A 17,702-nucleotide genomic window follows, 5' to 3' on the forward strand; every position below is an offset into this window, starting at 1 on the left:
ATAATGATAGGATACAATGGTAAAATTGTACAATGCATTTCTGTTTAAATCAACTGAACTGATTGGGGCTGAGGTGCTTGGTGGTTTTGATGTTTTGAGGCAATTCTCTTATATCTAATAAAGTCTATCCAGCTGTCAGTCATGTTCTAATCACCATAAACTTTATGTGTGTATATATATATATAACAAATGTCTAACATGAGCAGTATAGAATTTCTTCATGGCATTTGATTGTGTTTATTTACAAATTTCTGTCAAGTTTAGGAATGTCACCAACAAGCCTTATGAACTCTACTCATGTTCAATAGAGAATAGATTACTATCACAAGGGGGGAGCGGGATTGTGCTGATGAACACCTTTAAGACACGATAAGGGGAGGGGGGAGGTGGGGGGCAGAATTATTAAAAAAGGTGGAAGAAAGCCTGATTGTTTTTTGTTCTGATGAATTTCCATGGTAACAAGGGCCAACCTTTACAGCAAGCTGAATGCTAGCATTATTTTGTGACTGTCAGCGTAGCAACACTATCCCAAAAAAATGGGAAACATTAATGAAAACTAAAATGTCAGCTATATAAAGATATAAAGATACAATCAACAGCCTTTTTCTGGCCTCTTTTTTTTATCCTTAATGTATGTAAAAAGTGAGTTAAGTTAACAAAAACATCCAATTCAGTAGCTTCTGTCGTCCCAGGGTCTATGTGGAACACAACTAAACACTTGCATATATATATATATATATACATATATATATATACAAATAATCAAGTTCCTCTTCTGTTTTTAAATGGAATAAGCACAGTTGTCTAATTAATGAGGCAATTCAAAGCCTCATAGTAGCAAAAGGCAACGTTAAACACTCCTTCAGTGTTTTGATTCAGGTATGAGCAGCTCTTTTAACCAACGATCAGCTCTTCAAAGTTGAGCTGATTTCTAAAAAGGCTCTCCTGTTCTAGTTTGTGACAGGTTATAAGGTCACTCAATACAGCATTGGTTAGATGCTGGAGATGTAACACTGATAAGAAACTGCAATGCTACACACCAATGCACATGTAATCTATTTTTTTTTTCCTTTTTTTTCTTTTGATTTGATTGATGTACAGCTAAACTGGCACAACAGTATTACGTAACTCATCTCAACACAGGTCAGAATCCCTTTTTTGGACACATTTATTTTCAATGATTGTTTACTCTAAAGCGATTGGATAAGAAAAACAAATCCACAAAATGAAACATGAATAAATTAACACTGATGCCTTGACATGGCAGTTAAACCTGAGTTCTGTTTTGGAAGTGGTCTCTTTTTTTTCTGATGATAGTATTCTATTTCTATTCAGGCATTGATAAACTCTACTATACGTTGTTTGAGTTACACACTCAACCCTTTTTCTATTTTTCTGTTAAGTACATAAATTATTTCACAGTTTGCTGTCAAGTCCCCCGGATGTGCCACCCCACCCCCAACCCCTACTTTATGTTGTCAACAAGCAAACTCCTCAAAGTTGCCTAGAGTCGGGTGACGAGGTAACATGTTCGGCGTGAATCCGAGACTGTCCGAGTGACTCCGGAGGGTGTCACAGGTGCTCTGGAAAAACAGAGGGGAGGGAAGGAGGGAAGACGAGTTCAACCGGGTTAAGGGAGGGGTGATGAAGGGAGTGATGATGATGATAACGGAGGAAAGAAATGAGCCACAGGTAAAATGAGAGCAACCGGGACGATCATGGTAGGACGCGGAGAATAAAAATTAAAAAAAAAACAAACCATACGTGGTGAGGAGAAATGGAGCAAAAACGAATAATAAAAATGAAGTTAATCATTATTAAGGCATGAGACACAAGGATAGGATGTATAATGGAGGACGATGAATGACAGAAACATATGTGGACAATGATGAGGGTAATGAATACAACAGATTTGGAGGTTCCAAGATCAGCCACATCGCATATGTTTCACAGGTAGTGAGAAGAGAGTTTAAAGAAAATTGGGGGAACGTGGGGAAAGATGAGTGAAAGGAGGGAGAGGAGAAAGAAAACAGCATATTTTTAGTCCTGATTTTACACTAGCAGAATAAATTCTTTAAGTTACGGAAGTTGAAACATCCACAAATGTCTGCATTTCCCTGTATGTGTGCTCGCGGAGTAGATAACCGCTGATATGTGGGTAACAACACTGGTAGTCCCACTGACAAAAATGGCTATTCCGGCAGACAAAGGACCATTTATATTTTGTGCAAACTCACTGCATGCAGACCTGTGATAACATCACAAAGTAATGCATCTAGTGATGTTATCTGGCATGAGCCTGAAATGCATTGCCTTGAAATGGACCTCTGTGCTGCAGGGAAACAAATAGATCCTGTATGGTTCAGCTTTTTGTACAATGATTCAATAAATATGTAATCTGTTTTCACAGGAGAAGTGCGCTTTATCCCTTGGGAAAGAAAGCATCATTATTCAGTGGAAGGAGCAAGTTTTGCATAGTGCAGAAAGGCAAATCTTTCTGTACTTGGAGAATCCAACCAACTCGTGCCTTCTGTTGAGCCAATAAATACAAACACACACCAAAACTAACCTGTCCTGACACGGCAGCAGATATCAAAATGCTCTCTGCAGTTGGATAATCACCCCCTTTTTCACTTGTATGCCTACTACAGCCAACCAAATCATTTGTAGCCACTGAGGAAATGATGTATGAGATGGTCTCAAGTATGTATGAAAGAGAGGGACAGCATGGGAGGGAGCATCTATTATCAATGGGGTGTGCTACCTGGGGGCATGATTAGGCGTGACACCAGGGCTGGTTGGGTTCTCTGGAAACTCCTGGAATAGACATGATGAAAAGAAAGATGGGTGAGGGTGACTGAAATGAAAATAAAACACAATGCAAATGCTATAAGTCAAACTTGTGAGGGGATACTGCAAGAGAGTGTTTTCCCCTCAGTGACATCAATAAAGTACTGACGGGTCAAAATAAAGTTTGAGGGGTTTTTTTCTGAATAAGCAGGGAAAGGACAGGGCAGTTACTCTCATCCAGACGTGTTGATGACCATTGAAGAGAAAGAAGTTCAAACTTAAAATAGAGTCTAATAAACAACTAAATGCATTACTTCATTGTCAGGCTGTTTGAGTGGAGATGTGACAATGGACTCGTTGAAAAACGGTTATTGAATATGAGATAAAGGAAGTAAAGAGGGTGGCTTATAGTAAGCAGGTGAACATATGACATGAATGGAGCAGAATACAGTAAATATCACACTATGTCAGACTCTAGGAAAAGCATGACATACTGTAAATATCAACCCACTAAATAAACGCTTCGACTACTGCCACATTTTAATGTAGAATTACTGATTGTCCAGAAACCAAACTAAAACAACCTCCTTGTTAACTATGTTGGCTTAAGTTTACATAAATCCAGTTCTACAGAGGAGAATAAACAACTTTTTTTCAATCTTTTTTCACACATCAGCTATCAAACCAACTTCTGAACCTGAGGCAACCAAGCATGCATAAACACAATCCTCATGCAGACACAAACCCATAACTTTTTCACCAATTTGAAGATAAAATTGTGGAACAACCCATTCTGCATGCTGTATTTTTTACATGTGATGAAAAAGCCTTGGACTTGTGTGACACATAACAGAGAAACAGAGCTTGCATTTCGGAGATTTGCCAAGAAGGCTGGGTGCAAACAGTATAATCAGGGACAAAAGGAAATGTCTGCATTTAACTACAATCTGCTGAAATGCTTTGGATTAAATCAGCACCAGAAAAGAGGAAAGGTTTTAGCTTTTGTTTCTGTTTTTGCCTCGACAGAGATGGATTGGGGGCTTTTAGCTTTTATTTGGACTTGAGACATGACCAGTGGTTATTACAGATTAGATTTTGAAATGAAGTTCTATCTGCATTGAAAGGATATAGACAATAGTTCATATATTTCAAGTTTACCTCATTTATTACCTTAAGATGAATGGCTTAAGCCAAAACATTTCTACAACTAAAAACTACACATTTAGCCTGAGCTATGGTCAATACTTATTTATTTATAAAAGTAGCAGTTTATTAGTTCTACCAGTGCTGGTGAAACACAGATCAGATTTAAGTTGCCCATATCCATAACTCAGAAAATAAAAGTAGACATAAGAAACGTGTTATCAGTGGTGGAACTCACTGTGTTTTGTCAGAGCAATAAACCTGAACCCAAGATCTGATGACAAACCAGGACATTTAAGCCTGGCATTAAGAATAAAACGATCAATAACATCAAATTATCCTGTTAAGTCTTGGAGTGCAAACCCAACTAAATTCCTGTAATGGATCTGTGAATCAGTCACATTTTTATTACAATAATTAAAAAATTTACTTAAAACAACTTGCTCCTATCTTTAACAGCACAAGAATTACATTAATACAAATAAGTGTACAATTGGAGATGTAAAACCCACTGTCAAGGTTTGATTCAGCAGTATGTGCAGAATATTTGATGATTGCTGATATTAAGAGGGTGAGTTGTGGTTATGAATAATCTCTTAATTGCCCTGTATAAACCTTATGTAATGGTCTGCAAGGGAAATAAAGGTGCCTCTAGATGCAGTGTCTTAAACCACTGGGCTCAACTAAATGCTGTGATTTAGGGTTAGACAGAAATGCCTCGCATTACTCTAGTTTTCATTTTGATGTTAAAATGGGTTTTATTGCCTCGAGGAGCTTTGAAAATGAGTTGATCATCAAATGTTAATAAAATCCCCAGACCTCTTAATCTTGTTCTGCTTTCTGCTCATTCATCTACTATCGCATTAATCTATTCTGAGTTTGCAATAATCACGCTGCCAGACATAAAGCGAGAAAACCCAAGTACAATAACAGCTTTTCCTGCTCTAAGTGAACTGTAATTACATGATCGAGGGTGACATAGAGAAGCTACTGTAAATTGTGTAAATTCCTGAGAAGTGGATTGGTGTGTGGGATTAACTATGATTAAGGCCTTTACCTCTGATCATAAGAGCAGTTTGTGAGTCATGAATAAAAGTTAACTGAAAGCAGGTCAGACACTTCACTTCGACTTGTCCATGCACTGAAGTTTAAGGGCACTCAAGTGGCAAAACAAACCACAAAAAAAAAAAAAAAAAAACTCAGAAAAAGAAAAGAAGCTTAGAAAGTGAGTTTGGTCTTAAAATACTCATCTGTATTCCATCAGTAAAACCACTGCAGCTTTTTGTCATCAAAGGCAATAATTTGTGCTGCTTCTCTATAATATTCACAATGTAAATAAAGAGTACTGTATTTGTGCAATATCATACTGATTATGCATTCATACTGTGCAATAATAACAATGTTTATGTATGACTAATGATTGTGTTTTCCGAAACGATACATTGTTTCTGCAAGAGAAATTAAAACTAATGATGACATAATGTTGCGTGGCTTTGATTTCTCTCTGGTGCTGTTCATTAAAAGCATTTCAAGTGTGAGCAGACATTTTGTTGTTGCCGTTGTTGTTCCTGAGCTCATCTAATACACATCACATTCATTTCATTCAGTCAAATCCATTCTGAGAGACTAAAATTACCAGATTGTCGCTCTGGCAACGCTGTGGTCGTTTCTTGCGTATGAAGTAACCCAAAACCTTATCCTTAAACACCTGAATGCAAAAACATCAGATACACATTACAAACATATGAAATACATCAACATTAAAATTAAACATTAGCAGTACAACTAAGCTAAGATAATAGCTGCTGGCTCCAGCTACATATTAACTGTACAAACATGAGCGGTGCAAATCCACTCGTCTAACTCTAAGCAGAAAAGAGAATATGTATAATTCCCAAAAAGTGTCAAACTATTCCTGTAATGAATTGCCCTTATATATAGACATAAATAAAGAGATGCTTGGTGGTATAAATTTCAACTACTTAAAAGCCATTGCTTTACCTCATATAGGTAGTCAAATATTTCCAATATTGTTAAGACACTGGCTCCAATGAACAGCCCCATCTGACCTCCAATGTCACCTAGAAGAAGAGAGATTAATAGATATGGGCAGGTAAAGTAACTGAACAATAGTCTGTGAAACTTTTCCCCATGCTGTCACTTTTAATTTAGTATCTCTCTGAATAATCTCAGCAGAATTGTCAAAAGTGTCCATCAAACACGAACTTCTCCTCAGACCTGTTACCCTTGTAAGAGCATCAGATTATGAAAATGTGTTCAGCCTGTTTCACAAGTTCAAAGAGGAAACCTCAAAGCACCGGGCGTGAACACACACGATGTGAAATATGCAACAGGGACCTGCTGAGAGTGCTGATACCGAGGTCAGCTGCGTTTTTCTGTAACAATGAACCCGAGTCTGCGGGAATCTTACCGAGAAGCCCTGCAATTTCATAGGCCTTCTTCTGCTCAATCTTCTCATAATTCAGAGCTTCAAAGAAGATGTCCAAGACCAAAATATTTTCACTGGGGAGAGGACAGACAAGAGCACACCAAAAAGATTTTATTTCCAGTGACATTACTCTATACTAAATGATATCTCACATTTCCTGTGTAACTATCTTTCATTATTGTTACATTGAAGGTGAACGATGGAGACTCAGGTCATGCTATTCCACAGTACACCCATACATCAACAGAAAAAGGAAAAGAGACCATCGTCTGAATAACTCATTGCTACCGCATAATACTTACCCAATATATTGCTCAGTTTTGTTGAATTTCTTAGCCAGATATTTAGCAGATGCCTTACTGGGGATCTTAACCATGGACAGCTCCTTGCCATAGCGAGTCATGTTGCAGGGGGTCTGACAGACACAGTAATCGTTGTCTTTCTCTACCAAAAAGTCTGTGGATGATCAAAGTCATTCAAAAATATTGTGATCACTGCGAAGAATCAAACAAAACCTGCACACAGAGGCTCTCAACTTTCTTCTAAAAATATCTCTTCACACGACATAAGAAACTGCATTTGCTGCCATCGTTCACTTTCCATGAAAGCAAATAATGACTGAAGCTATAACACAGAGGAAGGAGGGGGAGAAAAAGCGCTGTGGGATTTATTTGATATCAGCGAAGCATAGACACATCACAAATCTTCCTAATGGAATTTTTAAACAATAATTTTACTTTATTATTTTGCTTCAGTACTGTCTGAGATTAAAGTAATTCCATGCTAAAGTTACAAAGGTATTATCTAAAGGCTGCAATAGTCTCATGGCACTACGACTGAACACTTGGTTGAATTCAGACATTAATGCAAAGATATTACAGTGGTATTTCAAACTTATATAGTACAGCGTGTGGGCTCACCTAAAGCTGGGTCAGCACAGTCTTTGTACTGCTCAGGTGTGCAAACTGTTGAGGTCCCTGTTTAAAATAACATAAAATACTTCCACATCAAATAGAAAAATGCTACATGAAGACACAAGTATTTGCAACATTTTTCATCGATTGAGTCAGTCTGAATTCATACCCGGCATGTGAACCATCCTGCAGTTGCAATTCTCCAGCAGGTACCGGGTTTCACAGTCAATGCGGCAGGCGGTGATGCTGTACGTGGAGAAGTATTCAGAGTCTATGGGAGTAGATTTGCAATCTCCCCAAGGCGGAGGGAGGTACTGAAGCTGAAAGAGCAAACAGCACATGTTTTCTCTCAGTATATAAGCACAGGGGATTACAACGAATAACATAATGAAAGCCCAGTACAGCATAAGTACAAAAAGAGGACAACAAGCTGACAAAACCCAACACAAATGTCTTAAACGTAAAAAAAAAAAAAAAAAAAACAAACAAAAAAAAAAAACAATACTGAAGCATTTAAATGAAAATGTGCACTGAGACAATATTTGCACAAAATGTCCAGTCAGAACAACATTATTGCTCATGTATAGCGGCAAGCAGACGTCATGCAGAACATTACTAATGCAGGTCTAGTCCCCGGTAGGAAGCAGAGTACCATGGGAATAGAGACAGGCTTAAGAGAAATCTGTAAAATATGTAGTTTCAGACAGGACACCACAATCAATGGACAAATTTTACAACCCTGAGAATGAAAGTCAGAACAATAAACAGTTTGCAGTTTTCAAATGAACAATTACATGAATTAACAGACATTATACAGAACATAACATCCTAATGCACAGTAATTAGTATATTTAAAGACAATAAGTCCAAATAGATAAACTCTTCTCTAAAAGCTTACTAATGTGGTTTCATTGTTGATTTTCTATTTAGATTTTCTAGTCTTCGCCCATGTAAGTTTCTTACAAACCACTCTGACAGCACAGGCCTGTGAATTTAACAATGAACTGTAAAGAAGATGTAGTGTATATTCAGTCTGCAGTCTCATTAGAGGTAAAACTCTCATTAAAAGGTGAAGAGCAGGTCACTACTTTTATGAGTAACTCAGGGAATTCTTAATGAATCCACTAATTAGCAGTACTTAATGACTTTTAAGGTTTTGGTTCACACTTAAAATTAGACCCATGGTGCTCATCTTATAACTGCAGCGATGTGTGCGCACGATCTGTTTAGAGCTCCCTTTGACATTTTAAAGGAACTGAACACAGTGACACAGTTAGAAACCAGCCAGACTTCCAGTCCCCTTTAAAAGTCTTGTTTACAGCAGTTTATGGTAATGAATGCCTACTACTCATTTTCATGACAAAATTGAACCAATTATTTATGAAGTGCAGCGATGCTTGCTTGGGCATTTGAGCACATAGCTACTAATTGCGGTGGAAGCTAGCCAGCAATCAATGCCGAAGGCTTCCTCCTGACAAACTTCACAGAGAAATGATGCTGCTGTTGTCACATTAAGGATCACTGTTATGCCCAATCATCTCCACCAGCTCTAACCGGGCTAACTCTGACAATCTAACAGTCATTTAGTCAGTCGAGAGTCACAGTGATAGAGTACAATTCATTGAGGAAGTGGACTTAAACTGGCAAACATGATTAAGCCTTTATTGAACTCCATTTGTAGCCCACGGACTCTCATAACTGGAGTTACACTGCAGATAAAACCCTAGCACAATAAATGCTGGACTTCAAACTGATGCCAGAGTCCTCATGGGTAATACAATATAATGAATCTCGCAGCCTGGTCCCTCCAGATGACATTAAGGAGCGGCCCAGTGGATCGCCCCGACAACACATAAAAGAAAAAAGAAAAAAGAAAAAACAGAAGTGTACATGGCAGTGAAAGGGTAAAGTCAAGCAACAGACTTGGATGAATAGTTTAAAGCTGGAATGAAACACGTTAGCTGCTCTTTACTGATATCTGTTAAACAGAGAAGACAATGACGACAAGGAAGGACTGCAGATGTTTTTTTTTCCAGCCACATGAAGGAGAGCAGATGAATCCATTCCTCAGGGGAAGGGGGCCAGCAGATGGAAGTGTGGAACTCGATGATGGGTGTATAGCTATTTAACAAAACAGTATCTTTTTTGGGGGGGTGGGGGGTTTAGGCATGCAGCAAGCCCAGACAGTCATACGCTACCCTCTGCTCTTGGGTGGAAACGAACGTTTGGAAGCCGGGGGCGACCCCGAAGCCCAGCTCATGGAGGAAAGGAGGCTCTGACTGAGAGTGAAGCTGTACCTTTATGCCGGCCTCATAGGACGTCTCATCTAGGGCGAGGGGTGAGGGAACACAGCCCACATCATTATCAAAATAAAAGAGGAGCAACAGCAAGGTAAGGGACAGAAATTGGTCAACCCCTCTGCACAGACAGCCTGACAACAAAACAGCTACAGTTCTCGGTGGTGTGTAAAGACTCTGCAGTATTGGTGCACTGGTTCGTTCAGCTATTCTCTTCTTAACTGTACTCAAGCTTGAGTGAATACACAGTTCAGTTACAATACAATTCATAATTCTAGTCCAAAATTTGTGGTTGTAGTCTTCATGTCTCATGGCTCACAAGTCACAGCTTCCTATTAAAAATTTAATTCCTCTGACAGAAGCTTTACAAAAAATAATAGTCAAAAGAAATCATAAGTACTTCATCCAGCTGTCTATTATTACACTGAGAGCAGTGTCACTGTACTCGTAGGAGACTGAGTGAAATTAATGCTGCCCAGACTTTAATGACAGCCTAATTAATTCAGCACATCTTTTAGGTCGTAAACATGTCTTTTAGCTGTCACTGGTGTGGGCGCTCCTGTCATGATTATAAATGACAATCCATGCACTTTTGCTTTCTGGCAGAAACTTTGTGATAGTGATTAACAGTCCAGATTCACTTCTTGGAGATGGCTGAGTGATGATACACTTCGAGCATTTTACAACATTTTGAGAGAGAGGGAGAGAGAGAGAGAGGGAGAGAGAGAGACATATATTCAAAACTGCTTCCCAAAAATAAAATTTGTCATCTTTGTGGTGTCCAAGTGTCTGTTTCAGGAGACCAGAACTCTGCCTCAATCATCCCATGTTATTCTGCTTAAAGAAGGGTGAATATTTTATTTGATCATTTCATTATCTCATGCTCATGAACTGACCAAGACCATTAACTCTAGGAGCAAAATCATTTAAATTAGGTCTGATTAATTGTTAAAATAATGAATTAGATTTAGTCCTGTATCTATGACTTCAATACTTCACAAGGGTTGATTGTGAAGGATGATTGATTGGGTTGATATAAATATTAATAATCACGTAGCACAATACAAAAATACACTTGATCTCAAAGGTAATCACTGTAAAAACCTAAAATCCTTTGTTGCACAGCCGCCATTTTCTTGGCTTACAATGAGGGTTTTGCTGTTTGTCAGAGGATATTTTCCTAATCTGCTACTGTTTCCCTTTGGAAATCAAAGACTGGTGTTTGGTTTGTGTGCTATTCAGGCGAAGACAAAAAAGAGAGACAATTTGAATTTGTTGCCTTGGCAACATCACATAACTGCCGTACAGTTTCATTAGATTTGGATAGGAAATCCATGAGAGCTCAGTATTATGACCTTGCACATAGGCTTTCTGATCAATTTGGGCACAACTGTCGTTATTACTTTTCATCCTTCACTGGCAGCAGTGAGGGGATAGTTGCAGACAAAGAGCTAATTTGCCAAAGGCTCTTTCTGCTTCCCTTGATATTGGGTGCTAAAACCCTCATTTTATTATGTCCCTGGTTCATAATACATTTTTAAAATATGTCTTCAAAATAGCTGTGGGTCATCTTTGTTATCTATGGATTCAGAGTTTAAGTGTTAATGAAATTGGAAAAAAAACGAACATGATGACAGGTGCACCAGGCTTCTTTTGATAGTTCAATTTAACATGAAAAACAAGATATTCCCCTCAAGATACAGAAAGTCTTGAGAGTCTTCAGCGGTCAGTTTTTTATAGTAAGAGTTAAAAGCAGGCTGAATGCTGCTGCCAGTAGATAATTTTAGCAAAAATGTCAGTGAGAGAAATCATTCATAATGTTTAATATTACTTTAACACTTTCTTTAAAGGCTATTAATTATAAGAGATTGTTAATTCTCTCTTCAAAACCTTCAAATGAGGTCGACTTCTTATTAATCACAGTTAATATTTTGATCATTAAAGTCTGATGAACATGTCTGTGTGAAATGTCTGCGTCTTCCTCACGGCTTCTCTCTGCCTTCTCTTTAAATGTGCCACCAGAGACACAGCATTCAAATAGCTGTATTCATATTTTCATATATTCACTTTTCCCTCAATAAGACTCAAGATGAAAAATAAAACAAACACTCTGAGCTGCCAGATATTTTGCATGCTGTGTAGTCTGAGGTTCTTTTGGCTCTGATAAGCACAGTATGCTTGTACGCTCGCATCCAATCATTACTTGGCCCTGCTCTATCAATGTTCCTTGGCTGCTACGACTCCTCAGTTTCATTTATTTTACCCAGATTCACTGGCTGTTTATTTAACACTTAAACTGCACATTTCCCACACAAGGTTAATCACAGATCTGATTTTGCTCCGGGCTCTGTGACACAGAGGTAATGGATGGCGAGGATTTGGGGACGAACACAAAATAAAGCAGAGCGAAAAAAAAAAAGGTTGAGGTTGGAGGGGAGGAGGCTGAACATTAGGTACCAGTTGCTGCTGACATGACACAAAAGTTTGAAAACCAGGGGCCACACCAAATCCCAGTTGGTCAATGAAGGGCGGCTCATCCTGGCTGTGGATCTGAACCTTGATGCCTGCTTCATAGGAGGTCTCATCTGTGGATACAGCACGCCAGAAAATGTAACAAAAAAAAAAAAAAAAAAAAAAAAAAAAAAAAAAGGTACGGTCTCCCAATGGAAACCCACTTTGTGGCTCTTTATCCTTCCACTGGCAGTGATGCTGAATTGTATGTGGACACACAGAGATTTTCTAAACCACATGCCTAATATGAAAGAAATACTGATATGTTGGTGTGCTGCATCAATATTTAACAGATTTATTACATGCTGTTTAGTTTATGAATGTATGGTACAGTGGTGTGGTTGTTCACCATAAAGTGGAAACAATATGTCAGTGAATGCAATTTATGAGGCCTAATGTCAGGTTTTAGACCTGCAGAAACATATCAACATCATATGCTATTAAACACAGTAGTACATCACTTCTGTGAAGTGCAAAAGAATGCAAAGATTTAGCAGGAAGTGAATGATAAGACCTGAGAAATCTTGGGTTTTGTTTTCTATATGAAGTGACACATCAGCCTGTTATAGAGATGACAAAAGACTAGAAGTGTAGCTGGGTTTTCCCGTGTGACGAAGCAAATGGAGAAACCTTCACATAACTGTTATACAAGATAAAGTGTTACTGAAAATGTCAGAATGGTGGTTAAAGCTGCACTGACCTGTCTCTCCCCAAACAGGCAGGTATTCATCCTGCTGAATGTCCAACATGATCTCCAAGCCGTTCCCTGTGCCGCCTTTTAACGTGGTCAACAAAGGATTGCCGTCTAATCCCGAGTTGAAAGTGTAGCATTTTCCGTAGCGTGTGTAAATCTGTGGAAAAAAAAAAAAAAAAAGCACAGAAGGAGCATGAATGTTAAGTCAAACCTGTAGTAAACTGAGTACCAGTACAAGATGTATTACATGTGAGCTTGTAATTGTGCAGGACAGGTAATCATTGCAGAGGTTTTGTGATTATCAGAGAGAGCTGAACCGACTTCAACATGCACCTTGCTGATTTGAGGAATTAATGAGGGTTCTTCAGCAGCAGCAGCAGCAGCAGCAGCAGCAGCTATCAATCTTTACCCAATTTCACTCCAAATTTCCCCTGAGTAATTTAGAGTAAATGTACTATTTTGCCGTCATTAAATAGGAATCATCTGAGGTGGGACTCTCTGGACACACAAACAAACTCTAAATCGGGTTTGTTAAAGACATTTGTGTGTCTTGACTTACAAACTTCTTAAGAGACCAAACCTGTGCCAGTAAAGCTCAGCGGCACTTAACGATTGATGTGCAATCACTACGGTGGGTTTGCTCACACCAAATATCTCTCCGATTTAATTCATCAAACTGGCTTGAGTTATTTATTTTCAGCTTTTGCTTCAACACTCACAGTTAACACAGACTGGCATATTTTTTTCAGTTTTATGCATTTTCCCTGTGATTGGAAAATTTTCCATCCTCTGCCAAACAATATATCAGCATTATGATTAGCGGTGTTGACATTTCAAACTGAACTCAGGCTACAGTTTGGATAAAGAAAAATAAAGCTTAAAATTCTGAATACAGCTTGAGAGGCTGAGAAAATTCAAGATAAGTCTATCAATGTGAGACACACTATCAGACTGTAGAATTGATTGGTTATGTAACACTTGTAGCGACTAGAATATCTATTCCTCATGTATTTCAGCACAATATAAAAACCTGCAGTATTAAGCACATTACTTTTATACCATTTATAATTGTGGCAACACCTACATACGGCTTTCACACTGTGGAGGCAAAGAAAGAATCTTACAGGCAACTGAATACATAACTGTGAAATGCAGTCACTACTGAATATTTAATGTTGTAAATGAATAGCACTTAATTCAAAGCATTGAAATATTTGATGAAATATATCCACTGGGTAACTTCGCGTTGGGCAATTTAAAATTTTTGATTTTAGATTCACAAACAAGTGTCCAAATAAAATAAAATTAATTTCAATTGGTGAAATGCAGACACTACAATTCATAAAAATTCAGATAGATGAAAAGATATTAATTTAAATTTAAACATTAATTATTAGAACTATGTATTCAGTTGCTCACAGAATTCATAATTTATTTATATATAATTTATGGCGTTTTTTTGCTTCCATACCATTTAAGTTAAAGATTAATTTGATCCATTGAGCCATACTTGCTGCATTAATGATCCAGGTCATCCAAATATCTGTATTTGGCAAATAGTAACAGGGTATATATATGTACTGTAGCACCCAGACAAAAATAGGTGGCTGCTGAGATGATGTGTTTGCTGGCTTGTCCAACAAATTGGCTCTCCACTTCTGTTTTCACTACATTTCAAAACAACATTTCACCCTGCAAAAGAAAAGGAATCCATCTTATGGTAAGTTTTCATCAGTATCCAGTGTGGTGAAGTCGTAGTAAGAGGGCTGCTGGTAAAAACTCAATCGGCGTGGCGATGGCAAAGCTGATCTCAAGAGATCAGAGTCAGTGTTCCATGTCCAGACTCAGACTTACATGCGGCTAAAACAGATAAGACAGAGCTTTGGTCCCTTCCTCCAGCTGGCTACATAATGAGGTCTGCAAAGTGAGTAGAAAGCATCTAACTAGTGACTATTTTTAAACATTCAGATTTAGGGTTGGATAAAAAACAGGAGCTTTATTCAGACACAGCACAGCCACGCCGTGCGCTGCTTACGATGCAAGCACACAACACAGATTAAATCCCAATTATCACCCATTCATGGCGAATGTGGCCATGATAGCGGATTTTTAAGAGCGTGGAGGCTCTGCACTGGTTTGTGCAAAGCAGCCCCTGTAGACAGCTGACATCCTGTTATATGCAGGATTTTACATTTCAAAGGTCTCAGTCCAGTTGAAGCTGTCACAGTTACATGTTTGATTTTTATGACTGGAATCTAGATGAATCTGAACTGGATGTTCAGATTTGAATCTGCAAAGACAAGTGGTGAAATGCCAGCCATGGGTTTGTGTTTTAAATCTACAAGCGTGTTCCCAGATTTATTATTTTCAATGCCGTAGAAATAAATTTGCATGCTTCTCTCTGCACAAGTTTTCCCCATTTAGCCTTGTGAAATTAGCTGATGGTGTTAAAAGCTGCCAGTTTATGTTAAAAGTATTTATTATAAATATTGCCATCAGGAATAGTAGGACTATGGTTTGCAAATGTCATCCACTTCCTTCATGCAGCATCCAGCAGTTACTCAGAGGGTATAATAGACTTCCGTCTGGTGTTTCAAACGGGAAACTCGACTGGATTTTTGAAGCAAGACCATATACTCTACATGCCCTCCAGATGTTTAATTAGAAAGCTTAAAATTTAATTTGGACTGATTTACGATGTCTGAATTATTAATGCTCTAATTTTTCTTCCTTAATACTGGTGTCACCGGTTACAAAGGAAAAAGGTATTCAAACACCTGACAACACAACAACTCGCCAGGGTGTGAACAGGGGTGAATGAGAAACCTCAGAAACTGTAACGTAGACAGTGAAGTCATTGATGATGACATGACATTGATTTTCCAACACACCGTGAAGGTAGCGTTGTGTTTGTTTCCTTGAGTTACTTTTTGAAAACATCAAGTTTAATAAGGCAATAGCTGTCATGTTTGAGAGGCAAAAACAGGACAGTCTTGTTTGCAGCTTTGAAAACATCAACACCTTAAAACACCCTGAGAGAATGCCTGCTGGAAGGAGCATTGTCAAATGCTTGCATGAATTATTAATACACCTTGTAAACAACATTCATATCCACACCTGACAAACACCATCTTTATTTCTGTACATACAGTGCTGAAGTTTTTGTAGGTGCATGTTTCCCCACGAAACCTGCACTCCAGCAGCATGTCCTCCAGCTGGTGACCGAGCCGTCCCATCATTTCAGTGGTGTTGACGCGGTAATCAGGGGGCGGGGTGAAGTTGTTGAAATCCAGCAGGCTCAGGAGACCCTGTTTGTGGCTGTCCTTAAGGATGGACAGGCTCCTCTCCATCACTGTGTGATTAGGATACATGAGGTCCATCCAGTAGCCGCTGTGATACAGGTCATCCTTGGTCAGAGTGGATACACGGAAAACATTTTTATTGCAGATAGTAACAGCTGGGAAGGACATGTTGTGAGCCCACACCATGTAGATCTTCGTGATAGCAGGGTAGGACATCAGGTAGAGGATTCGATTCCAGGACCAGGTGATGAGGAGACCGACACAAACAAAGAAGGCCATGATCCAGATGACTCGCTGTGGTTTCGACTTGTCCAGAGAGAAGACGAACTTCAATCCGTGGATCTTGGTTCTCATTATGAAATCCACCGTGATCTCTTTCCATGTTGGTTTCAGTGAGCTGGACTCAGTGTTTTTGAGAGTTGTCTCCTGGGCATCATTTTGTTTGTGTGGCCCCAGGGCAATTGATTCGGACGTAGGTGCTTGAACCATAATTGCTTGAGTCAAGGCAGGCGCTTCGTTACCAAATGCAGTTTCTTAGTAGCCCACCCTAGACTTCCCCAATTCACATACAGTGGCTTTCTCCACAACCATCTTCAGGTTTATTTACCAGAAATTCCAGGTAGCAGCGACTGGAGTCCTAATGTGCAGCTGTCCCACTGTTCAGGCTTTAAAAGATATAAACAAAGGAAATGAGCTCCTTTAGGGAAGTAAAATTGATTTACATAATGATTCCTTTATGAGAAAAACAGCTGAATCACTCCATTAACAAAAACCATCAAGCGTAACCATCACCAGTCCTTCATCAATAGATAAATGGACGTGATAATTGCAGATGTAAGCGACGGCTTCACTCCCAGAGGCAATCACTTTGAAAATCCGGTGAGGCTTACCCCTGTTGCTCAGATCTTTCACTCCTCCATCTCCCTCTCCAGTGCCAGACAATAGTTGCAGATTTCAGTGGTTTCTCTCTTTGTGCAGTAGCTGCCCAGACTCCAACTCCTCCCTTTTTCCACAGATTGAAGAGATGCTTTTTAGACTGTTGACTTGCAGCCTGCAGAAAGGAATATAAAGCTTGTTGCCCCCCTACACACTCTCTCTACAGTCGAATGGAGAATGAGGTGGAGCCAGTGGATGAAATTGTTTTCCTCCGGTGATGAAGTAGACCTCCAATGGTATAGAGAGGCGGGGGAAGGTATCAATCAAAGTAGAAATAATAGTGATTGAGAAATTGAGCAACCGAAAAAAGGATGTCTGAAATTTTTGAATATTGACGAGTCTGCAGCTTGCTCATGGATCAATATACATCTATATAATTGATAACTGAGAGGAGCCAGATAGTTGGAGAAAAAAATGCAGCTAAATCTCTTTCAAAATGAATTAGAAATAGCTGTTATAGCACATTTTCTAGTTCTTCTTTTCTGCCATTTTCAAATATAATTTCACAAATGCAGTGGAATGAAAGCTGACATCCTGCTGCATGCAGATGTGGCACTGGCTGATATTAAAGGTGCTTTGCTCTGCTTATGTGAGACGATCAGAGGATTCTGCTTGGCAGAGAGCTCAGCTTCATACTGACACTATTTTTTTTTCATTATATTAGCT

General features: G+C 38.9%; 1 protein-coding gene across 1 annotated transcript; it reads right to left on the reverse strand.

The window, feature by feature from the left end:
• Positions 1 to 1,478: 1,478 nt before the first annotated feature.
• LOC111230956 (acid-sensing ion channel 1C-like) lies at positions 1,479 to 16,589 on the reverse strand. The gene is made up of 10 exons (XM_022757859.1): positions 15,948 to 16,589; positions 12,805 to 12,955; positions 12,051 to 12,178; positions 7,466 to 7,616; positions 7,303 to 7,359; positions 6,685 to 6,838; positions 6,365 to 6,456; positions 5,935 to 6,014; positions 5,570 to 5,641; positions 1,479 to 1,583 (listed from the first exon to the last, which is right to left on the reverse strand). Exons 1-10 carry the CDS (start codon positions 16,587 to 16,589, stop codon positions 1,479 to 1,481), a joined length of 1,632 nt encoding a protein of 543 aa, XP_022613580.1.
• Between the last annotated feature and the right edge of the window lie 1,113 nt (positions 16,590 to 17,702).

The sequence above is a fragment of the Seriola dumerili genome, unplaced genomic scaffold, assembly GCF_002260705.1.
Source record: "Seriola dumerili isolate Sdu_G_001 unplaced genomic scaffold, Sdu_1.0 BDQW01000291.1, whole genome shotgun sequence".
In the NCBI taxonomy this organism is placed as follows: domain Eukaryota; kingdom Metazoa; phylum Chordata; class Actinopteri; order Carangiformes; family Carangidae; genus Seriola; species Seriola dumerili.